At 49.2% G+C, this 27822-nt stretch overlaps 2 protein-coding genes across 2 annotated transcripts in view; both read left to right on the forward strand.

Moving 5' to 3' along the window:
• On the forward strand, window positions 1–22457 carry LOC144715926 (kinesin-like protein KIN-13A). Its single transcript, XM_078590934.1, has 9 exons — window positions 1–108; window positions 182–302; window positions 386–585; window positions 1347–1556; window positions 1992–2171; window positions 3040–3144; window positions 14403–14480; window positions 14565–14646; window positions 21952–22457. Exons 3-9 carry the CDS (start codon window positions 580–582, stop codon window positions 21963–21965), a joined length of 675 nt encoding a protein of 224 aa, XP_078447060.1. The 5' UTR covers window positions 1–108; window positions 182–302; window positions 386–579; the 3' UTR covers window positions 21966–22457.
• Window positions 21969–27822, forward strand: part of LOC144715927 (uncharacterized) — a 6591-nt gene continuing 737 nt past the window's right edge. The window contains exon 1 of the mRNA XM_078590935.1: window positions 21969–22087. Within this exon, the coding sequence (XP_078447061.1) occupies window positions 21981–22087 (107 nt within the window). The 5' untranslated portion in view covers window positions 21969–21980. The remainder of the gene's footprint in view (window positions 22088–27822) is intronic.

The following is a 27822-nucleotide window of genomic DNA, read 5'->3' on the forward strand; positions in this document are numbered from 1 at the left end:
CACCGACGGTGTTACTTTGTCGGCGTTCGAAGAGTCGTTCTCCTCGGAGAGCGGTGGCTATCCAACGAGGCGGTGGGAGCAGAGCGAGGGCAGTGGGAATTGATTTCGGTACATTCATTGAATTCTGATCCACTGTAATCTTGGATCTTTGCTTTATACCTTGAAGTTTCGGATCAAGCAGAAAAATCAGGTTGCTGCGGAAATCTCCGTGAATCTCGTTAACCGGGAGTTTTTGTCGCATTTGATCTTCAATTCGAGATCACTTTGCGTTTTTCCCGGACCTCGAAGTTTCTGCGCCATTGGTGGGTTACCAGCATCGTGTGAAATCAATACAATTGTTTGGAGGTCTTCCTTCAAGTCGCTTATGCTCATCTCGCCTGTGCAGTTTGGCGTCGACGAAGTTTCTTACTTAATCCAGCGATACAACTACGCCGAGTCGCGATTTCTCCTCTGAACTGCAATTTAGCGACCTCTTAATAGGAAGTGGTGTGTGTATTGGGGAACAGTCGTCATGTGGTGACGTACCTTCTCTCGTCTCTGTCGAATCCCGCTGAACACAGAGCGATATAATTTCTTGAAATGCAGGTTGGAATATGGATACCTTAATTTATTTTACAATTCAAATGCGAGGTCGGGATTACTTTTTGATGTGAATGTTTTCCCATCATATGGCATTTTTAAACTTGCGTTGATTTTTCTGAGTCTCTCAAGAACCGGATTTTAGCTTTCATGGGATGTTTTTTTGTAGAACCTCTGTTGAAAAGCTTTTTCGAAAAGATTTTGTCATACCGGTTTTATTTCTGTCTCGAGAAGTTTTTCAAACAATCTTGCATCTTTGCAATCATCTATGACATGGAGGGCTACTCATTCAACCTCGGGTGAGGACAGTCTTCGTTCTGATGGTTTAACAAAAACTGCCCAATTTTTAAAAATCCATGTTAGCCCAAGTTGGGGAAAAATAACCTTACGATATCTCGTCAATGCTTCAAAAATTCTGCCTTTTAAGAAGTCTATTGGACTTGATATTATTTTATTTACTTTCACTTGATTTCTTTTGCGTACATATTCTCATTCATTTTTGGTTTCACTTTTTCTTACTGGTATAATTAAGAACATCCATTTTCGTAGCATTCGTCGCACTTTTTGAAAATTTCGTGTTTATTATGGTACTAGCGGCATCATTTTTGTACTCATAATAGTTCCACAGGTCACATTTTTGTTGATCAATTTTCGTATTATCTTTGGTTACCTTTCATGCCTCCTGGTTTTTTTCTTCGCATATCTGTTTGCTAGGTAAGGTGTAAGTTATTATCGATGGAAATTTACAATAATTACCATATTGGCAGGGGTATGGTGAGCAATCCGCTGAGGAGAAGCAAAGGCGTCTAATGCTTTTTAAGAGTATGAGTTTCAATGGTGTTTCTGGTGCGGATCTGTATAATTCTCCTAGTTTTGTTGTGGGGAATTCTAGCCTCTACTCATCTGAACTAAGAGGTGAATTTGGGGCTGGGCTTTTGGACCTTCATTCAATTGATGACACGGAACTCATTTCAGAGGTAGGATTCACTATTTTGCGTCATTCTCTCTTTGTGAAAATTCTTCGTCGACCTGTGCCCAAAGTCTGTTTTGGTGAGGCTAATGTTAAACTCTCTTTGACGTTTTTAATAGTTTCTAATTTTTCGAGGCATCCCTTCCCTGAGTTGTGTGATATATGTTTGTGGAAGAGATTTCTGATTAAGATCCCAACGGATCCATCAGATAACTCAAAATAAGGCCTAAAAGAGAGGAAGCCTTGATAGCTGTTTCTTTATACTTTTATGGGGATAAATACCCCTTCATTGTAATAACTCAGTGAAGAATGGTCAATTGAAGTTTCTTGGCATGATTTATGTGCTTCACGATGACTATTTTGTAGTTCCATGTGGTCGCAATTTGATCGTGCGCCTATCTAATTACTCGCAAATTTCCTCTCTTTCTCATTTTCTTGACAGCATTTTGCTTCGGAATCCTATGAGCCGCCATCTTTTGTGTCTACTTCAAGTCTTGACGATGAGTTTGATACAGTGGCTGGTAAGCTGCAAAAGACATTACTGGACGGTAGTGGCAGATTTCCAACTCTGTCAAAAGAGCACGGAGGAAAAGAAGCCAGCATATCAAAGATCAAAGTTGTGGTATGATTCTATGTGATAGTATGCAATTTAGAAAATGGATCTTTGATAGTTTGAAGTATGGAATCCTGGCGTTGTTGAAAGGATGAAAGAACGGTTTCTATAATTTTTGCTCTACGAACAAGCTGACTATGAAAAATAGAAGAATTCTAGTGGAGAATTTTTTAAGTCAGGAACTTAAATGTCAAAGAAAACCATGGATATTTGTCAAATGATATTGCTTTATAATTTTGCTCACAGAAAAGCTTTATAACCTATGATTAAAATTTTGCCATCATTCATGAAACTTTTAGTATTTGGCTCTCTCTCTTGATGGCCTTTGGTATAAGTTTGGTATTATTCTCCAAAAATCATAGACAGACTAAGAAATTGCAAATGCACATTAGTTGATACCATAAAACGATATTAGCCGAGAATTAACAGATGAGACACCACGTAGCAAAAAGCTGATCCTCCGTGGAGTGTTTGCGACGCAAGAATTGTGGAATGGGTGTTTGCATTCATACTTTTCCCCCCTATTCTAGACCCTACAGCAGCTGTCAATTCCTTGTCATTGCGTCTTATAAGAGTCATCATAATTTTTCTACTTTGAATTTTTTTGTTCTTCTTAAAATTGCTTTTAAATGTATCTTCAGCCATATAAAATCATTCATGATGATAAAAGTCCTGTATAACGTTTGTGTTTTTCTGTTACTACCCTTCTCTATCTTAAATTTGTTTTAAATTTATTATTATCATTATATCACTCTTGAAAATTCTTAAATGTGAAAGCGTAACATGCTTTAACCTTTGAACTTGTAATATCTAGTTTCTTTTTTTGTTTCAGTATGCGGTGTTTGGTCTTTTATTAATATTTTGAGATGTTCTCCAGGTTCGAAAGAGACCACTAAACAAAAAAGAAAAGTCACGTGGGGAGGATGATGTTGTGACTGTGGATGATGGCACACTTTTAACTGTCCATGAGCCGAAGCTGAAGGTCCGTTATTTATCTATGCCAATTTAAGCGCTTTTGTGTTTTTTACTTATCATTTTGTGTATTTGCCTTGAGTAGTCCATTTCTTTCCTTGGTTGGGTAGTGTTTCATTTACTCTATTCTCATGCAAATATTGTATTTCTATGCCTTTTTTAATACTAGGTGACAAAAGTTTTTTTTTTTTTTGAAGAAAATAAGGAAGACCACCCGGAGCGGTGGTCAACCTGATGCTATTAAGAAAAGAAGCTGTGTATAAGCCATATACAACCTGACCAAAATGGTCTGCCACCACCTAACTCCAAAGCAAAAATATTAGTGCCTTCACGTCCTGTAGGACATTCTCCATGGAAGCCTTCTTTCCTTGAATACCACTTCATTACGGTGCAGCCATATCGCCCATAGCACTGCAAGGAGTCTTCCACAATCCAGCTTGTTCCTGTATCTTCCATCACCAATTGAAGCCCAAAGTGCCTCATCTGATGTCACATCCGCCCCGCAACTTTTGCAATGCCCATATTCCCGGGCAAAGGAACAAAGGGACGCCACATCCGCGCACAAGGGCACTCTGTGGAAGCCATGGGGACCCATCTCTTGCGTACGACTCCTGTAACTAATCGTTGCCGCCTCAACAACCAGCTGAAGAGCCTCACCTTGAGCGGGATTCTTTGCTTCATCAACAAGGAGCATGTGGTGGTGATTGCTGAATCCTTCAGCGTGTCCCCTCTGATCTTCATATAGGCCTCTTTTTACCGAAAAAGTTGTCCCTTGCCATATCCATCCATCACGTGACTCCTTAGTCGGGGTCAGATGGAGAACGACTTGTTGCATATTCATAAATTCAAAACTGTGGCTCGAGAATGCCCTGTCATGATTGGGTTCCAAGCTCCATCCCAACACTCACTAGTGGTAGCGCGAGGGCTCTGCGCTAGTGCAAAAAGTCTTGGGAATTCTATTTTCAAGATGCCTTTATTGGACCAGTTATCGGTCCAAAATCGAAAATCAACACCGGCTCCCAATTTGGGGTCAAAAAACCCGCCGGATACGCGGTATGGCTTGACATAGACCCTGCCAAAATGGAGACTCCCCTCTAGAGAGGTCCAACGCCACTCCCAATCAGTTTCTGAGCCATATCTGTCTCTCAAGACATTCAAGACCAGGTCCTCTTTTGCTGATCCAAGTCTTACCACCCACTTGGTCAATAATGCCAAATTCATGGACTCCAGGTGGAGGATCCCCAAACCCCCCTGATTCACAGGTCAGCATACTATATTCCACAAGACCAGGGGCACCCCCTTGCGCTCTTTGTGTTCATTGCCTCCCCAAAAGAACCTTTTCAACAATCTATCCAAGTGTTTTTCCACACCTGTTGGCATCTTGAAGACCAAAAGATAGAAAACAGGGATTGCTGAGAGCACCGATCTCAGTAGCACCAGGCTACCCCCTTTTGATAGCACTCTTTTCTGCCAGCCTTCTAATCTCCTCTCCACCTTCTCAATCACTGGTCGCCAGTTTGCATTTATCATATGTCTCCCTGTCAACGGAAGACCTGAATCGCTCATCGGAATCGACCCTCTAGGTGTGCCTAGAGCGTTAGCACATTGGGCCTCTTCCTCAGCAGGAAGCCCGAACCCCACAAATGCCGACTTGGCTCGATTCAATTGTAGGCCTGAGAAGTCTGAAAATAGATCTCATAATGTAGATAAAGCACGTGCCTCCTCTGCCGATCCTTCTATGAAGAACGTTGTGTCGTCTGCATACTGAAGTAAGGGAATGCCCGCCGGATAACTCTTTGTCTAGAAGCCTCTGAGGAGGTCGTGCTCGCAGACTCTGAGGGTGCAAGTAGCCAAAGTATCCACTGCTAGAACAAAAATTAGAGGTGCTAACGGGCAACCCTGTCTGACTCCCCTCTGTGGACGAATCCAACCTCCTTTCGCATTTCCATTCACCAGGAGTAAGAATAAGTGGGACGTAACACATCGCCGCACCCAGGCCACCCATTCATCGGGGAAACCTCTTTTTCGCATAACAGACCAAAGAAATCTCCAATCAAGAGAATCATAGGCTTTGGCAAAATCGACTTTCCATAGGAAGCCCTTTGTCCCATCTCTCTTCCATGTTGATACAATTTCTCCTGCTACCACTGCTCCGTCCACTAATTGTCTCCTTGGAATGAATGCAGATTGAAATGGTCCGACTAAGTCCCCAATTACCTTCCTTAACCGGTTGGCCAGCACTTTGGCGATGATGAGATAAATTGAGTTCGAGAATGCAATGGGTCTGAAATCCCCCACATCGGTTGCTCCTGGTCGCTTGGGGAGCAGAAACAAGAGCGATTGATTGAGTTTTTCCATGTCAAAATTTCCTCGTCAGAATTCATCTAACGTGTGCATAACCTCGGACTTGACCAGCTCCCAAAACTCTCCAAAGAAGAATACCAGAAATCCATTCGGGCCTGGTGCACCCTCACCATTTAGCCCTTGGATCAGTACCTGCACTTCTTCTTGAGTGAATGGTTTTACTATCTCAATCTTTGCTCTTGTGTCACCAGGGATGCATTTCTTCCGCTCCACCTCCATCGGTTACGAGGCCCCCGTTTAGTTACCATTCTGAAATGATCTATTAATGCTCCTCCCACTGCTCATGTTCCATCGTATTCATGGTGCCCCACCTGCAGCCTCAGTATTTGGTTCGATCGACGCCTTCCATTCGCGATCAGATGAAAGAAGCAAGTGTTGGCGTCCCTCCTTCAGCCGAAGCTGTCGTGAACGCTGCCTCCAATCAAGTTCTATCTTCTTGTCTTTCTCTTCCACCACCTCTCTACCAGCCTTTCTTTCATTGACTTCAGCTTCCACTAAGCACCGGGTGTCCTCTATGTCATCTAGTTGTCGGACTCTTAATAGTGCTTCCTCCCTTTTGTAGTGTCTCCCTTCTCGAATTTTTTTTTTGAGCCCCATAAGATGTTGTCTTAGTCCTGTCAGTTTGGTAGCCAACCTCTCTGTGGCCATGCCACAATTGGGTTGTAGCGTCCACCGCGATACCACTTCTTCCTTGAAGCCCTTTTCTCTTAGCCATGATCTATTCAATTTGAAATATGTAGATCTATTTTGGCCGACATTATCTTGCCAAATAATTGGAACGTGATCTGACAGCGGTCTAGGAAGTGCTCGCACATCAGCCAGTGGGTATACATCTAGCATTTCCACTGAACACAAAAATCTGTCCAAGCGAGAGAGGGTGGCAGGTCCCCTTGTGTTTTGCCATGTGTACGTACAATTTGTTGGTCCCATTGCTTGCAATCCAGCTCGCGAAATGAATTACCAGAAATTCGCCGATCTTTGGTCCTCGCCTCAAGCACCTTTTATTCTATCCCCCGCCTCCAACGTCACATTGAAATCCCCCCCAAATAGAAAAGGAGTCCCCTGAAAGAGTGAGACCACTCCTTCCAGCTCCTCCCACAGTTTGTCTCGCCGAGCTGCAATAACTGGGCCGTAGACCGACGCCACAACGTAATGGAAATTATCACTCCTCCTTTTCAATTTTACTGCCACCACATACTGTCCTGTCCAAGACCTTAGCAAAAACCGCCATGTTCCAAGCCACTAATACACCTCCTGTCCTCCCGACTGCATTGACTGCCACACATCCCGCTAGGAAACCACGCCCCACCAAATTCCACTCCTTTGCACCACACTTCTCAAGCATTGTCTCTTGTAAGCAAACTCCTGTGGCCCCCCATTGGCGCACATATCTTCCCACCACTCCATGCCTCCATCTTGGAGACCGTGCATGTTCCAAGAGATGCATTTCATAATTGTTCTGATGGCCTCCCCCTTGTCGCGGCTCCGGCCGCAGATCCATTTTCTCGGCTAACTCACGCACCATTTGTTGTGCGATCTGATTCTCCTCTATCTCAGTTTCCACTCTATGGCTGGATGGCGCTTCAATCTCCTTCCCCTTGTTATCTTGCTGTCTAGTTTGTCTCCTTCCATCACTTGTCGTGGATTCCACTTTTCTTGACAGCCTTCTTCTCGCAGTCGTATTTGATCGTTTTTCCCGGTCACCACCCATGCCTTCTTGCCCTCTGCATCAGTCAAGGCCAATTTCCCTTGCCGGTACACCATGCCTTTAAAGCGTTGAAGGTCTGCCTTCTTGATCCAACGTGTCCTCTGGGGCGCCCTTACCCTCTGCCATGGTGGACTTTGGGTTTCCTTGTTGCTTTCCCCTTGTTGGGAAGCCACCATGTTCGGCTCATTCGGAACATCTGGTGGCTGCAGAGATCTGAGCCGTCTCGCTCTATAACTTCCATGTTCTTGTTGGGACCCGATGGCACGACGAGTGTCAGACAAGCCCTGTGTATTGCAGAACTGCTTTCTCTCGCCTGTGCTGGACTTCTCCGCAGACTTCTGCCCCGTTTCTCTTGTCTGTGCTGGACATCTTGTCTTGTCGAGTCCTAGGACACCTAGTGTTTTCTGGTGCCGGCGGTGGGATCCTGGGTTGGAACTCCACTCTAAAGACGTCCCCGCCTGCTTGTAGTCGGACCGACCCTGGTATCGGACCTCCTTCTGTCATTTCAATTTCTCGAAGTACCACTTTGGGATCCCCCAACTCCAAGCCCGTCGAGATGATACTCTTGAGCCTCCCAAATGATGCGACCATAGAGTCCAGTGTCGACCTTCTTCGCTGTAACAATGTGACTCCATGCGCTTCCACCACGACCTCGTTCTTTTGTTTTCCTTTGATCCCGTCCATGGGAAGAACCCGACGCCATCTTATCTTTGTGTTGTCATCAATTCTCTGTGTCCAGCCGCAAACAGCTACATATGACGTCATGGATAGCCCCTGAAGAAACAAGGTATTGGTATCCAGCCTCCACACCTCAGTTGACCCCAACGTCGGAAAATTCTTCCATAGGTCCCTTTGGGCCTCCTCTACGTCTGAAGGGCCCCCCAGCACATCTCCCACCAAGCACTTCTGGAGAGTAGCTTTGCATTGATCCCGCTCTTCCGTGGCTGGCCTACTTGCTTGTGGTCTTTGGTCTGACCTTGAGTCTCCACATGCACTTTGCGTCCATTGTTTTCTTCTCCTTGTTGGCAGTTAAAATGACGATGACCTGTTCTTTTACACCGGCGGCATATTACCGGTTCTCTGCACTCATGTGCGTGATATCCCCGAGCTAGGCACATCTAAAACACCTTTTCTCCTCATTGAAGTGGCACCAATGTGGTACTGGATTTACGGGCCGAGTTTCTTTGGCACGACGGGGTTTCACTGTCACCCATCCTTCCTCTGTATCTTCAACTCCCCTTGGCTCCCGCCTGCCTCCGTCTTTTTCTTCCGGCCGCCTGTTGTCTCTCCCAGAATTCTTTGCTCCCCCCTTGGCGAGTTTAGAGCTGCGTCCCTTCTACATGCCCCTTCATCGCCTGGTCTGCATCGGACGAACCCCTTAGCTTTACACGGTGTGTCCTCCTGCCGTCCTCTTCCAATTTTTGCCAGTATGCTCACGTGTCACTGATGCTGCGGATATACGCTAATCTTCCGCTATGGTCTTGCCCATGTCCTCGTCCTCCTTGATATCCACTGTCGTTACTGCCTCCGTGATATCCACCATTGCTCCTCAGATTGCCATCTTGGGATCCACCCCTGTTTCCCCCTCCACACCCACCTCGACCCCTGTTTCTGTACCCACTGCTTCTCTGGTTGCCATGTCTTCGCCCTCTGTCATAGGCACTCCCACCACTGGGTGTTGAATTAGAGTGGTGCAAAAATCTTCCTGGCATGACCGTTGCCTCTCAAACTCTTCTTCGTTTCTTACTACCGAGGGGGTTGCGGCTTGGCTCGCATGGCGGAGGACCGCCGCGGGGAGGGCTCGCGGGCTCGGGCTCGCACGGCGGAGGGGACCACCGTGGGGTTGCGGGCTCGAACTTGCACGGCGGACGGGACTGCCGCGCGGGGAGGGAGGGTGTTGCAGCCTTGGGCTCACACCCCCCCCCCCAGGAACGATTCAATCTACACTTTTGTCACCTTAATAGGTGACAAAAGTACACACATCGTCCTTTTTCCATAATATCTTTTATAAAGGAATGACCCAATTTCTGGACGCGGACAAACTTCAAGTAAATTTTCAAAGTTCCAGCAACTCTTTCAAATATTTTATGTCTTCTTTCAAAAGTTCTTGGGTAAGTCCCTGGTCCATGCTTTTGATATGTTTCTGATCTAAGGATGTTTCGTCACTGATGTAATTTGAGGACAAGGAGAGTTCCTGGGGTGAAGAAAGAACGGGAATGGTCAGGGAGAGGCCGAGATGAGGGGGTAGGGATCGGCCGGGACGAGCCACCTGAGACACAATGCAGTAGAGAATCACCAGGACGATGTTTGCGAGGGGAGACAGAGTTTGTTCATACGAAGAGATACGAGAAGAGAAACTAACAATGCTTAAGAACAACTTCCAATCTGCCCTCCTAGAAGGAGGGCTGTGCTATTTAAATGAAACATGGAGGGGAGGGGCCTGGTGCCCTTAATGACAAAACGACGAGAATGCCCCCAACAAGGGCCCGGGAATCCTGTCAATACTCCCCCCTTGGACGACCAGCGTGTCCTCAAGTTGGGTAGCAAAACTAAGGAGGCTTGAGGATTGCCTGGCAGGAGTACTTGAGGAGGCGCCTATTTTTACAACCTGAGACGGCTGGTGGTCGCCGTTGATCTTGTAACTCGGCCAGGTCGACTCCACTTCAAAGGCACATTCAATCAACTCGCTAGTAGTCCTGGGGTAGAGTCGGTTTACCTCTGCACGCACGGCGGGGCGCTAGGCAGTGTGTAGGGCATGCATAGCGGTGTTGTCAGCAAGCGTGGGTTACTACCAACGAGCTCCATGAAAGAGGCGATCAATTCATCCACGGTCCCGGTCTGCTGAAGGTGAACGAGGCAATGATACTCCACGGGAGGTTGGAGACCAAAGCGCCAGATGAACTGACATTTGAAATGCGCCCAATCTTGGAAACCCGTGTAGTCGTTGATGTAGCAGAACCGAGCTGATGCCTTCCTGTCCAAGTATGAAGAGGCAAAGTTCAGGCGATCCATGTCGTCAGCATGGGTGGCCCGGAAATATTGCTCGACGTGCCGCAACCAACTGTCTGGATCCCCATCTGAGAAAATTGGAGGCTCGGCAATGCGGTGGCAGGGATGTCCATGATCATGGTTGATGTCTAGGCATGGAGGATGACTCCTTGGAAACCACAGAGGTGGTGCATGCCAAGGGAAGATCGACCAAACATCCCATTCGTCATCCCCCTTGCTCATCAAGGTTTGGCTTCACAATCGTGGTGGGGAAGGACGCAGGCAGATGGCAAGGAGCAAGGTGAGGCCATGGCCTCTTGTCCCGATATGGACATGTGGGCATGCGGAGGTCTTGATTGACCAAGCTCATACCGTGGAGCGTAATTCAGTCCCCCCAAGGGCATCCTAAAGTAGGGCCTTGAGTGGGGGGGTGTCTATCCTATCTCCACGGAGTTGGCAATCTGGGGCCCTCGTAGGCCCAGTCCGGACCATCCCAGAGGGGTGTGGGCCTGGGTCGTACTGGGCTGCTCGCCTCAGGTGGGTGAGTAAGGTCGTGCCCGTCCCAATGGGAGGTTGGCCTGGGTCGGGAGGGGTTGCCCTCCTCTGGTGGGCGAGTAAGGCTGGGCCCGTCCCAGAGAGAGGAGGGCCAGGGGGGAGATGGCCGCCCTTCCCCTAGTGGGTGAGAGAACTCAGGCTGTCCATGTAAGTGGCGGGCCCATTCTCGTTGCTCCTGGGCCCGAGGTGAATGGGGCCTCGCCCCTAGGGAATGGCACGTCTGGGACATGATGCCCAGAACGTGACGGCATGGATGACGATTCGTGACGGGCGGTGATGTGGCGAAAGTTTCCTCACGTCACCATCCCTTCACACATACGAAGATTTCAGAAAAATCTGTCACGTTTGTGTCACCTTCACGGTTTATGGCGTCCCCGTCACTGGACGGCGTCACCGTCACGTGTGATGGGAAAAACAACCATGCAGAGGAGAGAGAACTGTAGGGGCATATCTCCAATTATCTTTGGACAACAGCCTTTTGCGCGCGCGAATAAATGCAGGGGCTTGTCTCCAAATGCCAAGAAATCAAGTTAGCAACGCCACGTGGCAAAATCTCGACTGTTGAAAAGCTTAAATCTAACAATTTTTAAGCTCATTTTAAAAATCCATCACGGCTGTCATCCGTGACGGCTGTCCCATCATGTCACTCGTCCGAGGGGAACGTCACTTTACCGTCACTCTCAGTTCGTCATCCGTCACCGCCACCGTCACGGCCCCTAATTTTGTCACCATCACCGTCACGTCATTCGTCATGTTGCCAGCACCGTGACATGTGATGTGACGGATGACGGCTGCCGTTCCCTAATCGTCCCCCCCAGGGAGGAGAACTGTTGCCCTGGGCCAGGGGTTGATGGCCCCTTGCCCCATGTTGGCGGCTTGTTAGGGTTTGCTGGCGTGGGGTTCTCTCGTCCGTCCGGGCCTTGCAAGAGCAGTTGGGGGGGAGGGATTCAGGCGATCAGGATGGTCTGGACCCCGGCAGCAGTCTAGGCCACGGCGGTGGTGGCAGTGGTCAAGGCCACGGCGGTGGTGGTGGTCGAGGTCGCGTCAGCAGTGGCAGTCAATACGGCAGTGGCAGTAGCAGTCAGGTCCGCGGCAGGAGTGGCCGATGAGGTCGCGGCCATACGGCCTGCAATTTGAGGGCCCACTGCCAGCGGGCGGCATAACGGTTGCCGGGACGCAGCCGGAGGCCCGCATCTTTCTCGCCGGACATGGAATCCGAGCAATCAGCTCCGCTGTTGCGTGGCTGTCGGTGATTCCCGACAGGGACCAATAGCAGCGATGTTCCTTGCGCTGCTTGTCATTGCTCGTGTGCGAGCATGAGTACCTTCACCTGCTCGGCGATGGCCGAGAGGTGGAGCTCCGGAGCTTTGGCTATGGCTTTTGCTTACGTGTCGACGCCCTCTGTGGAGGAGCCCTCGGATTTTGTCTCCATGGTGACGAAGGCCTTATCGGAGGCCAGGTGGAGGTTCGCTCGGATACCAATAATACATTCCCGGTCTAAGGATGTATTGTCTCCTATGTAATTTGAGGATCAGGAGAGTTCCCAGGGTGAAGAAAGAACAGAAATGGTCAGGAGAGGCTGAGTTGAGGGGGATAGAGATCGACCGGGGAGGAGCTGCCTGGAGACGCGGTGAGGTAGAGACGATCACGAGGACATGGATCACCTTTTGGTCTGGAAAGGGCTGTTGACCCATGTTCAGCCATCTTGTTTGATGCACCTTGGGCTTAACTGTGCTAGGGACTGCTTCATGTCCATGAATTCTGCAACCCTGTGGTCTGATCGGGCACCAATTAACATCGTGTTCCACACTCCACCCAGCAGTCCTCAACCTTGGTTTAAGGCTATGTCACACACTACATGCCTTGTAGCGACCATGCATCCACCCAATAAGGAAATACTGAGCCATCGTGTAACTTGGCGGAGAAGAAATTCCTAATCCTTCTGAGTCCTTGCCTAAAGGGTGATGTCCCTTGGAACGGTGCTTTGGACGTTGTGGCTTCTCCACAACGAGGTGATATCTAGTGGGAAGGCTGTGTCTCTAGAATTGGTGCTTCATGATGTAGGGAAATGTATATCCTACTGGTTCAGTAGGACATAAGAGATGATATGGGCCCGGCGGGCTGGGCATGTACTATGTCAGGATCATATATATCAATAGTAATTTTGGGTAGACAACCGACTTGGGTGGGCTTCCTATTTTAATTTTTTTAAAAAGTATTTGAATGGTGAGGTTGTCTTCAAGGATTCATAATCCTTTCCACCCACTTTGTTGGCAGCGCTGTGTTCATACTTTGTATGTGTAAGACCCCGAATCTTCCCAATTCGATAGGCCGACACAATAGGCCGTGGCTTTGTTCTGGGCTGGATCCTCTCCATAAGAAGCATCTTATATTCATTCAAAAAAAGAGAGGCATCTTATAATGATGTCTAGTCTTTTCCCAATCCTTGTTGGTATCTTGAATACCAAAAGATGAAAGATGCGGACAGCTCAACATACCAATCGCAGCAGCACCAAGCGCCTCACTTGACAACACCTTCGCTTGCCACCCTCCTGTTCCTGTTCTACTTTCTTTATAATTGGTTGCCAGTCTGTTTTTGCCATCTTCCCCCTCTTCAACGACAGGCCCAAATACCTCATCGATAATCTCCCAATTGGTGCCTTTTTGCATTGACTCTCCTCTTCTTTGGATAACCCACTGCCCAGAAAAGCTTTGGCCCAGTTTCATCTCTTATTAAGGTTCTTCTAGTAACCTCAAGGTTATCACTGCTTCTTATGATGTTGTTACCATTGCTGGCATAGGCCACTTTCCTTCCCACACCCATGTCCTCCTCAGAGTAAACCTTCTCGCTCTTAAGTGTGTAGATAAGAAGTTCAGTGATACCTCATTTTCATTTGTAATGCTAGTCTCTACTGCGATAAGCTCTCTAGGTAGATGATTTGAGCTGCTAAAGAATTGGTAGACTCTATCTCCTCCATGACCTTCATGTTTTTACTGATGCGTCTATTCTCCAACCTCGCTGGTACAGCATCACCTTCTAATCAGTTGTGGTTTCTCAATCGTATAGGCCACCAATCTTCTACCTTTAAACCCATGTTATAATATAGAAACATTTGTGCTTGACCCAATCATTGCCAACCTGTCCTCCTGGCTCTTTTCCTTTCCTTTCTTCCTTCTCACGGAATCAGTGATCAACCCTTTCTTTGTAGTTGTACTTGTCTTCATGATTTTCTACCTTCTCACTTCAGGGTCGTGATGGTTAGCTATGATACTAGACTCATACGCTCTAGTTGAACAATGTAAGGTAGGTAATTTTCCCGCCCTCCTGCTTTGATTTTAGACACTAACTTTCATTTGGAGACTAATGGAATTTTATAGCGCTTGAAAACAATGCATCATTGTCTCAAAAGTTGAATCTTTCCCATTTATGTCTCAAGTTTATACATCAAACTTATAGTCTGGAGTCCAATGAACTTGCAAAAATTTTAGTGCATTTATTTCAAAATATATGAGATTTGTATCATAATTGAAATATATGAAATATATGAAATTTGGTCTCATAATTCTGTCGTTTCAATTTTTGATATTCGGGGTGAATATCCTAATATTCAGTTTTCTTAATGGAAACAAACATCTAAGATGACACTCCATAGGTTGACTTAACTGCATATGTGGAGAAGCATGAATTCTGCTTCGACAGTGTTCTTGATGAGGATGTCACAAATGATAAGGTACAAAGAATCTCGACCCGGTCTCTGATTAGAGCATCTTCTTTGGCTTCTCTTGTTAAAAAAATTATGATTTTTTCTTGTCAGGTTTACCAAGTTACAGTGGAACCTATTATTTCTTGTCTTTTTCATGGGACAAAGGCGACATGTTTTGCCTATGGGCAAACAGGTATGAGCTTGTTCTTTGTATCTTATGGATATCAGTGTTCCTCCTTATTTTTATCCAGAATAGGTTTGTTCCTGAAAAGCTTATTTCTGAGAGTAAAAAATGTTCAATCAAATTTTATCTTAATTCATTGGACCTGCAACATGCCACCTCTATATGACAAGAAGCCATTACCCACTCTTGTGTGCTTTGCAGAACAACCGAGATACCGCTTAACTCCCTTTTGTGCCTAATATTAGGGAACTACAGGAAGAAGAATTATATTGCCTCTCCTTTTATTTTATGCCTCTCCAGAGAGGAACATGCAATTATCAGCCAATCTGAAGGCTCATTAACATTTATTTTGAAGGATAAGTTCTTGGTTTATAGATGAAAGGAGGTTAAAAAGTACTCAACTTCAGACAGACCATTTGTATTTATCTAAGCGAGGTGTATGTTGAATGTTTTGACCTCACCATTATAAATATTCCCAAAATAGCAGCTTCTACACATTCACCATGTAAGCATAGTGTCACATCGTCAAAAACAATTTATGTCATTGAATTTTTGTTTGGCATCTAGCTCTTGGGAGACTTATGAACCTTGTGTATGTTTTGTGACATCATAGCCGCAATTAACGGGACTTGCCCAAACTGTCAATTCTCTTGAGAAGTTAGGGTCAAAGCAGTTCTTGAGAATTAGAATAAGTGGCCAACTGATGTAACATAAGTTGGGTTAAAAGCATCTCTTGAGAATCAGTTGTAACATAGGGCACTTCTTGATTGATGTTTAAGGAGGCATATTAACCGTTAGGTTAGAAGTTTACTCAAATAGGTGACTGTCTCTCTTTCTGTCCCATCTCTTGTGATATTTTAAATTTATGTTTACTGAATTAAGGGAGTATGAGAAGGTTCTTTTGGGGAGGCACTGGAGAGGAAGGGGGCAAGGGAGTGCCTCTTGTGGCGTGGGAGATACTGTGGAGACCTATGAAGCAGGGAGGGCTGGGGGTCCATCTGGAATCAACGAATCTGGCATTGTTGGCCAAATGGGTGGAACGGATTATGAAGTCAACAGAGGGCCTAGTTTTCAATGTCCTGAGAGACAGATATGGCTCCGAGATAGGTTGGGAGAGGCGTTGGGCTCCTCTCAGGGGAGAATCCCCCTTTTGGTCTACACCAAGCGATACCTCACGTGCGGGAGTTCTTTGAGCCCAAATTGGGGGATGGGCAAGGTTCCATTTTTGGACTGATAATTGGTCTAACCAAGGCACCATGAAGTTGAAGTTCACAAGACTATTTGCACTAGCGAGACACCCAGAGGCCAAAGTCAGTGAGTGTTGGGACGAGGCGTGGGTCCCTTTATTGACAAGAGCTTTAAGTTTAAATATGTACCTATTATATTATTATTATTTTTTTGAAAAAGAAAAGGGTCACCCAATCGGTGCCCCTGCTGCAATTAGTAAATGACCCGAGAAGCATACAAAAGACACCGGGCTTATAGCCCTCGGTGCCAGAAGGCTGCCAACCCCCTCGAGTCACGTTGGATTGCCATGACTGAGGGAGTGCGGCCTGGAAAGATTACATCATTTCGGTGAAGCCAAATAGCCCACGGGATAGCAAAAAGTTTTTGCCATTCAGCTTCACACCGATAAACGCCGCTTCGAAGCGACTCCCAGAAGGTCACCTCCGACCGTGGCTCCAGTCGCGCGCCCTCCACCTCTGCCCATACTTCTCGGGTCATAGGACATTCGAAGAAGAGGTGAGAGCAGTCCTCAAGGCCCCCGCACATAGGGACACAATTTGCGGCTTCCTCCGGATAAATACGCCGTCGAGCTGTTCGGGTCATCAGGCGGCGCCGGAGAAGGAACCACCCAAATATTTTCACCGTGAGGGGGATTCTCCGTCTCCAAAGGAGCCTGCAGCTGGCCAGCAGATCAGAGGGTTCTGTGCCTGAGCTTCGCCTCAGCAACTGATAGGCCGCCTTGACCGAGAACCGTGTGTCCAGCCAAACCCAAGCATCCAGTGAGCTTTCCGACGGGCGCACTGAGTCGAGGAGGCTCAGAAGGTTTACCAATTCAGAGATCCGCTGGTCCGATAGTCCTCCTTCAAACACCGGGAGCCAAGCCCCATCCCAGCACGTCTTCACCGTTGCATTAAGATCCCTGGACAGCGCGGATAGCCGGGGGAAGGAAGACTGTAGCAGCCCCAGGCCAGAAAAATCCTCCAGCCAGAATCGGAAGGCGGATCCATCTCCCAACCGGGGTCTGAAAAAATCCCGGGCCAGCCGAAAGACGGGACAAAGTCCTTTCCAGAAGGCGGACGCCCACGGCTAGCTATCCCTCTTGGCCCCAATCCAAGGATACCCCATATCCGTCACATAAGACGTTAGTTGCTAGGTCTGTGGGTGGCTGCATCATCCTCTGCACCCACTTAAACATCATCACAAGGTTGGCCTCTTGGAAGGCACAAATCCCGAGGCCACCCTCCTGGAGAGGTCAGCATATCATCTCCCAAGATACCAAAGCCATGCTGCGGGCGTCTCCATGGTTGTCCCACGCCAGAAAAACCGCCTCAAGAGGGTATCAAGTCTGGCCCGAATCCCCGTCGGCATCCGGAAGATAGACATGTAGTAGGTGGGTATGGCCGCAAGCACCGACTTGATAAGGATCAGGCGTCCCCCCCGAGTCAACGTGCGAGCCTTCCAACCCTCCAATCGTCGTTCAATCTTATCAATTACAGGCTGCCAATCTCGGCTAGAGACCTGCCCGATTGTTAAGGGCAAGCCTAGATATCGGATGGGGAGTCTCAATTGGGGTGGAGAGGATCTGGGAGCATCTGTCCACTTCATCCGCCGTCATGCCGATGCCGATGAATGAGGATTTGGCTTGATTGAGTTTAAGGCCAGAGAGGTCTGAAAAGATATCCATGAGCACTGATACATTCTCAGCTGCTTCCGTCGTCCATTCGAGCAAAAATATGGTGTCGAGGAAGAGGTATCCATCAGCTACGTAATAGCCTCATAAGTTAGTGCTCAATTTATCCCTCAGAGCACGTATAATGGGGCCGAAGTCGGGGCAATCCTCGTAGTCTTGGACCAGCTGTTTGAATCCCACTACTTGGGTTCACATCATGTTTAACACTAGAGGGCGTCTACTCAGAGCATCGACAACGGTGTTATCTTTCCTTTTCTTGTGCCGGATTATAAAGGCGTAGTCTTGTAGATACGCAATCCAGCGCGCATGTGTGTCGCTGACCTTCCGCTGATCTTGTATGTGGTGAAGAGCACTATGATCAAAATATAAACAAACTTGCGGGGAAGGAGGTAGTGCCTCTAATGACTCAAAGCTTGGACTAGGGCGTAGAACTCACGATCATAATTGTCATATTTTATACGCGTGTCTTTAAGCTTTTCACTAATATATTCTATGGGATGTCCGTCTTGTGAAAGGGCTCCACCTATGTTTACTCCCGACGTCACAAGCTACCTCAAAGACCTTGCCAAAATCAAGAAGTTTCAAAACCGGGGTCTCGGTCATTAGTTTCTTCACTTGTTCGAAGGTCTTGTTGGCGGCTATGGTCCATTCAAACTTCTCCTTTTGTATGAGGTCGGTAATGGGGGCAGTGACCCTGCTAAATCCAGGCACAAATCTACGGTAAAATGCAGCTAGACCCATGAAGCTACGAAGGTCATGTATGTCTTTTCATTTTGGCCATGTGGTGATGGCCTCTATTTTTGCCGGGTCAGCTGATACTTTCCTAGAGGAAATGATAAACCCAAGAAAGGAAACCTCCGTAGTGAACAAGGTGCATTTCTTTGGGTGAGCGTAAAGCTTTTCCCGCCGAAGTGCTGAGCATACATCCCGAAGATGCTGCATATGTTCGATGCGGCTAGAACTGTAAACTAATATCTTGTCCAAATAAACGACTACATATTTCCTAAGGAATGGGCGTAAGACCTCATTCATTAATCTTTGGAACGTACTAGGGGCATTAGATAGCCCGAATGGCATTACATTCCACTCAAAGAGACCGTCTTTTATCTTGAAAGCGGTATCCACTTTTTACGTCAATATTGGAGAAAATTGTGGCGCCTCCCATCTCAACGAAGAGGTCTTGTACTCGAGGAGTCGGGAATCAATACTTTATGGTGATTTTGTTAATGGCCCTCGAGTCACAGCACATCCGCCATGATCCATCTTTCTTTGGCGCCAGGAGTGCGGGTACGGCACATGGGCTGAGACTTTCTCGTATTAACCCCTTAGATAGGAGTTCCTTGAACCTGTCGGTGAAGCTCTTCATACTTCACTTGATCCATCCGATAATGAGGTAGATTGGGGACGGATGCTCCCGGTACTAAGTCTGTGGCGTGTTGTACGTCACGCAGTGGAGGTAGTTCATTAGGTCGTTCCTCCGAGAACACCTCCTTGAATTCATCCATTAGTTGGGTGACCTCCAGAGTCGAGATCTCTGCGACTAAATCCTCAGAAACAAGGGCACGGGTAAGGGTTAAACACACAGGGGAATACGCCTTGTCTTCCTCCAGTTCTCGACGGAATATACATCCATTCATGACGAGTAGTAGGTGTCGATCGAGAAGGAGCCGGAGGGGCTTGCAAGGATGGGGTGAAGGCCTTGGTCGAGGGGTACCAAATAAGTCGTCTCCCGCCATAGATGAAGGTGCAGGTATTGGCTCGTCCGGAAATCTGGACATCATGGTGAAATAACCAAGGGTGTCCCAAGATGATGCTACCGATCTTCATTGGTAGGACATCACATAATACCTTCTCGTCATATGTACTCATTTTCAGTGGGATATAGCACTGATTCCTAACGGGTAGCGTGGATGCATCTATCCATGAGACGTTGTATGGACTGGGATGCGGTATGAGAGTTAATCCCAGTGTCACGGCGGTCTCCTCCGAGACTGCGTTGATGCAGCTGCCACTATCAACTATCAATTTAAATGTACGTCCCCCGATCTTGACGTACAAATAAAAGATAGATAGTCGTTGGGCTGAATCAACCGGTGACAATCCCCTTGGAGTCGTCGGGGATGGCAAGATAACCGCAGGCGTAGGAGGGTGTTGTCCTTGGTTTGCCGTTGTTGTGTTTGACAAACTAGTCCTTCCTTTCGAGGGGTCGTCAATGCTATGGTAGGCCTAGGGGTCAAAGCTAAGCTAGGTACTGGCCGGGAGGAGCTTGAACTGCCGGCGGCCGTGTGGCTACATTGAATCCGTAGGTTTACTGTGGGATCTGCCGGCGCGGACGTAATAGGAGTAATTTGGATGTACCCTAATGGTTCTACGTACTCCTCTTCCTCGGGAAGTTCTCCCGGGAACTCGTCAACCTCTAAATCTCCTTCCGGTACAGCGAGAACCGGGCGCGCCCGGGAACTCATCATCTATCCATGACACTCGGTCCTACGATGTCCAAAACTAGTGCATTTATAGCACTGCATGGGTTCTCGAGTCGCGGCTTGTGCTCGGTTGTGGACACAATGGATGACGCAGTTGGTGCTTCCGTCGCCGTTGTGTTAGGAGGTGGGATAACTCTGGTAATAGTGGTGGTTCCTTGACTCCAACCAAATGATGCCGGACATCCTCAAGACGTCATCTGGTCGGCACCGAGGGTAGCGGCTCAGTATCAAATCAGGATCTCGTTCGGACAATGACGTTCAACATCGTCAGAGCAATGCAGATGAACAGGAATACTTGATGACGATGATGCGTGAAAGTCCTACTGTCGTACGTGCGAGTGCTGAGATGCAGTGTTGCCATTCAAGAGATGACGAGGTCACTATTGGTGAGGTCAAACGGACCTCCCGAACCTCACCCAAGAGGGTCGAGGGCGAGTATGTCGCCGACGGAATATCCCCTAGTATGCTCACACTGCCGGGCTCGCCCGACTTTTACTAACCAGGTAAGACTCTCGTTGAAATCATTGTTTTCTCACCTTGTCTCACTTTCACCTACGTCTAACCCGAGCGCTAAGGAGGCAAATTGAAAGTATACTGCAGAACGTAAGAGACGAAATGGCAGAAGGGTAGGGGAGTACCTTCGTCGCGCTGGCGACGGATATCTTGTATCAATGGAGATCCGGAGAGTATGGCAAGACCGTGGGACGCCGACGTATGACTGGTGCGGGAGCGGCGAGGTAGTGGCGCAGACAAGCGGCACACGAGCAGCGTGCTGGGCGCGTAGGAAGAGCAGGCACTGCGCAGCGGCACTGCGTGGCGGCAACCGGGCGCGCAGGCAGCGCACGTGGCGGGCGCACAGCGGTGTCAGTCGATCACGGTGAGGCGCCGACAGCGCACGGGGCAGGCCCACAACAGCACGGTGCGGCGCAGGCAGCGTGCAGAGCGGGCGCACGGCAGCGGGTCGCACGGAGGACGCACTAGGATTGTGGGTAGCAGCGCGTGGGAGACAGCGGCGAGCGCACAAGCGCGAGGGAGTGGGGTGAGGCTGGCAGCAACAGGCGTAGGCGGAGTGTCGGTGGCGTCCTTCGGCGCGGGGTGGTCATGCGATGGCCGCGGGGGCCGCCCGTAGCGAAGCTCACAAGCAGCGGCGTCCGGCACGGCGCGGCGGAGTGCGTTGCGTCGCACGCGCCGCACAAGAATGAGCACGGCGGCACGGCGACGGGCGACAGTGCACGGGCGGCGGTGGCCTTCTTCTCCTCTCTCTCTCTTCTTCTCTCCCTTCTTCTTCCATCTTCTTCATTCTTCTTTCTCTTCTTCCTCTTTGTTCTTCTTCTTCCTCTCCTCCACGAACGTGACTCTTGGAATTCCAAATACGTTATAATTTTTCAATGAAAATCAAGAGTGTTTTTGGGGGGCGCCCACCCCTCCCTTATATAGGAAGGATGAAATGGGCCCCCTTAAACAACAAGTCAAACGCTCCGAAGGTGGCGTGCCTTCACGCCGAATATCTGAACCGGGGGTTGTGCATCGATGCTGCGGCTCATTGTGTCGGATCGGTGGCGGGCTCGATGACAATGCTGGCTCCTCGCGTCACGACCCTGTGGTGTCAAACTGTGCCCCGCCATTACCAGAGTTACTCGTTGTCCTTCCTGTTTGAGCTGTTGTGGTTGTCCTAGGGGCAACCATGGGTGGTGGAGTAACGTCCTCTATGGTGTACTCGTTACTATCCACCAAGTTATAAGCTTGGTCTACAGTAGCTGGATTCTTTTCGAGCACTCTAACTCCTAGTTCACTACATAATCCATGAATGAAAAATACGATTTGTACTTGCGGACTGTCCATGAACTTGCGTCGCATCCAAAATTCCTCGAATTCTTCTATATAATCACTAACCTTCCGCTTGCCTTGTTTAAGGTCCACCCACTTAAGGAGCAAGCGAGTTGATGGTGCAGCCCCAACCACAGCCCCGGAAACATCTTCGGAGGCGTCACCGTCGTCCACGACAGCACCAGCCGTTCGTGTTCAGCCCGCTCCGCAAGCCAAGGCGACGGTACGTACACCCGGATTCAAGTATTCCGGGTAACGGACTCTTTGTCTTCGCCTTTACGTCTTCATTTGTTCGTTGTTTTCAGTCTTGAACTTCGTCGCTTATTGTTTCTTACGCGTCATGATCTTGTGTAAGGGGGGAGGTTTGACCTTATAAGGATCTCCCCTCCCCCCTCCCTGTTCTCGTCTTCGCATTTCTCGTCCTTCTCCTCGGTTTTATGTCCCTAAGGTCGTAGGGTCAAGTCCTTCTTCTTTATTGTGTTGTGTTGTCTTTTGTTCTAAGGGGCCATCCTCTCCTTCCCCCTATATAAGGGAAGAAGGGATGCCCTAAAACACAACATTGTTGAATTTTGAGAAAGAAGATGTTTTTTTCACATTGAAGAGAAGGAAACCGATCAGAGAAGAGGAACCTGCAGGAGGAAGAAGGAGGATCCAGTCACGCCTTCACCACATAGGCCGCCTTCGCGGCACCCCGTCATCCGGGCACCCAGCCTCGTGGATGAGGATCCTCACGCCGCATAGCCGCAACTCTATGTGGTTTCCCGCTACCGTCGCCTGCTGGCCGGAGTTGCACCGTCATCGCCTTGTCGCCCACTGCGCACTTCACTGCACACGCCGCATGCCGCGGTGTTTCTGAATCTCACCGTCGAGCAACATCCCTGCCTGCTCAGTTACCATCTCGATCTTGCCCCCTCACCGTCGTCGTGGACTGCGCCCCGGTGCCCTCGGCCTCATACACGGTCGTGCTGACTACCCCGCTCGAGTCACTCCCGTTCCAGATCTCCTGGCCGTGTCTGACCTGCCCGTAGCACACCACGACGTCACCGTGGAGGCCACTACGTAGAGCCGCAGACCCACCACAGAACTGACCACTAGGATCGTCCGCACACGTCCCGCCTGATGCTCCGAGCAACGTCGGGTGGTGACCGTCGCCACTTCCTACCAACAGGCGCCGCTTACCCCGATGCCTGAACCCCTTGGCCGATGAGCCGGTGCCGTCTGCTGCCCCCAAGTTTACCGGTGCTCTACCTGACCCTCGGTAGACCGCTTCACCCTCTGGCCGTTGTTGCACCAAAACGCAACTTCGTGCCCTCCAGAGCTGCGCCCGTCTTATCCGGCCGTTGGCTCCTGCTGTGCGCCACGGGGTAGTGCCCGCTACGTGTGACTACACCACACCGCGCCACGTACCTTTCTGCCACCCGCGCGCGTGATACCCGCCTGCGCCACGTTTGATTGTACCCTGCGCCAGCCACCCGTGGTCACTCCGCCGCACCACGCCGACTGCGCGCCGGGCCGCGCCCTTCGCGCAATACCGCCCCCACGCTGCTGCTCCTTCTCGACGACAGGTTGTCGCCGGTCCCTCACATCCGCGCCACCGCGCCCGGTCCACCTGCGCACCGTTGCCTGCACCGTCGAACACGTACTCCCTCGACGTCGTTGGTGCATCAGCCGAATCTCCTACCGAGAGGATGATGGATGTCCACGAGGCTACAATGAGGTATGCCATTCCGCCCCATCTTTTATTTCCCTGCAGTGTATCGTTCGGTTGCCTCCACTGTGCTCGGGTTAGACGTAGGTGAGTGTGACAGATCGAGTGAAAATTACATACTATTGAGAGTCTTACCTGGTTTGGTACGAGTCGGTTCGCCCGTCACGTGCATGCAACCTCCGGCGGGAGTCATCCCAATCGGCGCCGTAGCAACCTTGTTCGCTCGGACGAGGGTCGAGGTCTACTTACCCATCTCTGGGCGACCCGCCGTTACCCAGCCATCGGCGCTCCACCGCTTGTCGGCAACTACCCATACTACACCCCACCCGTGCATCTCATCGTAGGTTTTCCCGTAGGAGACGCATGTTGGACGAATACCCTTGAGTAGTCGTCGCGCACAAACGCTTTTGACACCGAGTACGACCCCCTCGGTGACTGCCGGACTTCGTCCCCGATGTCATCCTGCATCAAATTGGTATCAGAGCCAGGTTGTGGTTGCTCACAGCGCCCCTCTGACGCTGCATTCGCATCACTAGCTGCATCTGCATCGCATCGCATTTCATCGTTTTTCAAAAAGGCATCTAGGATTCCCTAGGGATGGCCATAGAGACGCGATCGAGCCGGAGAGCTCAACGCGGTGGTTCTACCTCACCCCGACGGTCAAAACCGTCGCCCGACAAGAGAGGCAATGCTACGGCCCTCTCGGAGCACCGTCCCGCGACACCGGTAGCCGGTCTGATACCGCCGCCTATCGGCGCGCGGACAGCACTCACTGTTACGGTGCCCCGAGTTATGCGGACCACGAGATCTGATGTAATACGACGCCGCCGATCGATCGGCTCCTATTACGTCACAGGAATTATGATGTGAGGACGTGAGATGTAATTCAATGCACGGGAAAATAGTGGATGAGCAGTAGAGGGAATCGGCGGATAATGGTGTCGGCCGTGCCGATCAACAAGAGAAGAATGATCCCTAGATCAAACTCCCAATGACCCACGAAATCAACTAGACGTCTAGACAATGAGGGGCATATGACGGCCCTGGAGTGTTCGGCGTCTAGGCCAAAGAATATCCGTCAACGTCAAGAATTCCTACACTCGACGACGGTGGCTATCCTATCTGTGAATTGTAATGAAAATAATGGCAGAGGACGTGATAGCGGAAGACGAGACTGGAAAAGATAATAATGCTGGTAAATGGAGGGGAAACGAGACTAACCTTAAGTCCCGCTAATCCACGGCATCAAATCTCGTTCTGGCAGGTGATGTGGTGTAGATGGTAACGTGTCGGTCGACGACTCTGGCGAGATCGCTCGAACGTCGGACTGATGAGCGCAAGAGGTGATCAAGTCAACCGACCTTAGGACCATGGCAAAGGATGTGGCAGCAGACGGGCATGCGCGGAGGTGTTTGGTGCGCGCGTGCACGGGCCGGCGCGAGGAGCACAACGCGCGCACTGGCGAGCGGACGCACAGCGCGGTGGTCGTAGGCGAGGGCGCGCAGACGCCTGCAGGGGCAGCCGGAGAGGCGCGCGGGAGGGGTACTTTCTCTCGCGGGCGCTGGGTGATGAACGGTGGAAGGGTGGTCGAGCGGGAGGCGAGGGCGAGGGGCCAAAAATCAAGAGGAAAGAAGTGTGGGAGAATTGAGAGTTTAAGAATGGTAATGGGGAAGGGTAAAAAACGAGATGGGGAAAGGACCAAGAACGAAATGGGATGGATCAAGAACGAGATGGGAAGGGTCAAGAACGAGATGGGAAGGATCAAGAACGAGATGGGAAGGATCAAGAACGAGATGGGGGGGTTCAAGAACGTGAAGGGACAGATCAAGAACGAGATGGGAAGGTTCAAGAACGTGATGGGAAGGATCAACAATAAGATGGGGAGGGTACAAGAACGTGGAGGGGCGGATCAAGAACGAGATGGGGGGGGGTCAAGAACGTGAAGGGACAGATCAAGAAGTTCAAGAAAATGGGTGGGGCGTGGTAGAAGCCAGAAACGGGGCGAGGGGAAGTAATAAAGAAAAGGGGGGGGGGGGGAAAGAGGGGAAATTCAAGAAATGTGGGAGGATGTTCAAGAACGGTGGTGGGGTGGATCAAGAATGAAGAGAAGGGTGGGGTATGGATCAGGAATGGTGGAAGGGTGGAAAAAGGTACCGAGAAATGGCTTTCTTGAACTGTAAAAACCAAGAACCTCCAAGAAAGAGGAGTTCTTGATGGATCTGGGGTGTGCTCCCTCGGCGGAGCAGATTTCCCCAGTTGATGACGTGTCGGCGACACTTCTTGAATCTTCCAAGACCCCCGGAGTAATCTGGACGAAGGCCTCTTTCAATTCTTGATGGCGGCGGCTTCTTGAAACTCTTTCCTCGCACCAGAGTGATCTCGACGTTGCGCTTTAACCCGTCTCCCTCGGAGTGATCTCGACGGGAGAGACGTGGGCTCTACCCACAGAGTGATCTCGATGTGGGGTGGGGCTAGCCAAACCCCCTACACTACTCTCTACGATAGGGGGGAGACGAATTGTGAATAAACCTTTCAACAATGACTCCAAGGTGTTCCTTGGGCATGCCATCCCCTTATATAGTGAGGATGGGTGCGAAGTGAACGTGGGAGAGGACGAACCGTCTCCTTTCATTATATTGTGACGTTCAACGGTCGGATGACATATCGACGGGATAACCGTGAAGGTGCATCATGTGTTGGGCTAAGGTAATGAATGGAGTCACTAGATGTATCTTTCTAGTGGGTGCATTGTCTCGACATCTCCTATCAATGTCATCATGCTGATGATGGGCACACTTGGTTTGCCTAACATGTTGTGAGCTAAGTGGTTCCCCAGATTCTTTTGTACTTGACACTAGTGGAGGGGGCTGTCCATAGTGAGCAGGGGACATGTATGAATCACGTGATGCCAGCTTGGTCGGTTGTCTTGAATGGTGTGCAGGGGGCTCGTGTGCCACACAACTCAATGAGGGCGCAAACGGTAAGTAGGATGACTGTGGTATATGAGGTGGGTAGGGGTTCGGCCTCCTTGGTGGCACTCGAGATGGTGCTAGAGGCTCATGGTATTGGCCAAGTGCGGGTGATAATCTCAGGGACTTCTCTCATGTAAGGGTTGAGCCTTCTTTGATGCTCTCTACAAGGTCTAGATTCCTCTTCCAAAAATATGCTATGTTCACATATTGAAGATGGAATTCCTCTAATATCATCAAACGTCCAACCTATGGCGTTCTTATGCTCTCTAAGTACCTTGAGCAAGTCTCCTTCCTGTTTAGGAGTTAGTGATGAAGAAATGATTACAGGTAGGGTTTTCTTCTCATCTAGATATGCATATTTGAGGGATAAGGGTAAAGGTTTTAGTTCTAGGCCTACCTCCTTTGAAGGGGAGTCCATGATCTCTTCATCTAGCTCTCTACCCTCTACATGTGAGACATATTCCTTTATCACTTCCTCCTCTCCTTCATCTTCTGTGCACAGTTTTAATTCTTCATTGCTTCCTAAGGGGCACTTCATCATTTTTGATATGTCAATTTGAACTCTCTCTTTCCCAATCTTAAATTCTACTGTCCCCTTCTCCCAATCCATAATTGTTTTCGCCGTGACTAAGAATGGTCTTCCTAAGATTATAGGAGCTAAACTAATGTTCCCCGATATCTTCACATCAGTCACTATAAAATCTACAGGTATTTCACAGTTCTCTACAGTGATCATGACATCAGTTAACCTTCGCTCAGGTTGCCTAACAGTTCTATCAGCTAGGAGTAAGTCCATATGTATTTCCTCCAACTCTCCAAACCCACACTCCTCGTATAAGGCTGTTGGAATGATACTTATGCTTGCTCCCGTATCTAATAAAACTTTAGAAAATGTGTTTCCTCCTATTTCACATGTAATAAAAGGGGCTCCGGGATCTCTCATTTTGATAGGGATGGCATTCAAAATGCTAGAGGCATTCTCAGAAAGTTTAACTACTTCCCTAGGCTTCCTAGTGGTGCAAGCATCCTTAAGGTATTTCTTTAGGGAGGGTGCACACCTAAGCATGTCTTCTACAGTAAGAGTCATGGTGGCTCTTTTAAAATTCTCTAATAACCTATGTTCATAATCAAGGACAGGTTTTTTTCTATTCAAAGCTGAAGGGTAAGGAACATCTTGCCCACTTGTAGAAGGTAGAGGTTCTTCCGCGTAGGGAAGATCCTCTCTTTCTTCCTCTCTTGGCTCATTCCCCTTCCTAGAATTCTCTCCAGAATTCTGAT

This window comes from Wolffia australiana, chromosome 19 (assembly GCF_029677425.1).
Source record: "Wolffia australiana isolate 7733 chromosome 19, ASM2967742v1".
Taxonomy (NCBI): Eukaryota; Viridiplantae; Streptophyta; class Magnoliopsida; order Alismatales; family Araceae; genus Wolffia; species Wolffia australiana.

Excerpts from the sequence above, each read along its gene's own strand:
- LOC144715926 (XM_078590934.1), top strand. Across the intron at positions 1,557-1,991 it reads ACACGGAACTCATTTCAGAG|CATTTTGCTTCGGAATCCTA; the intron begins GTAGGATTCACT and ends TTTTCTTGACAG. Across the intron at positions 3,145-14,402 it reads TCCATGAGCCGAAGCTGAAG|GTTGACTTAACTGCATATGT; the intron begins GTCCGTTATTTA and ends GACACTCCATAG.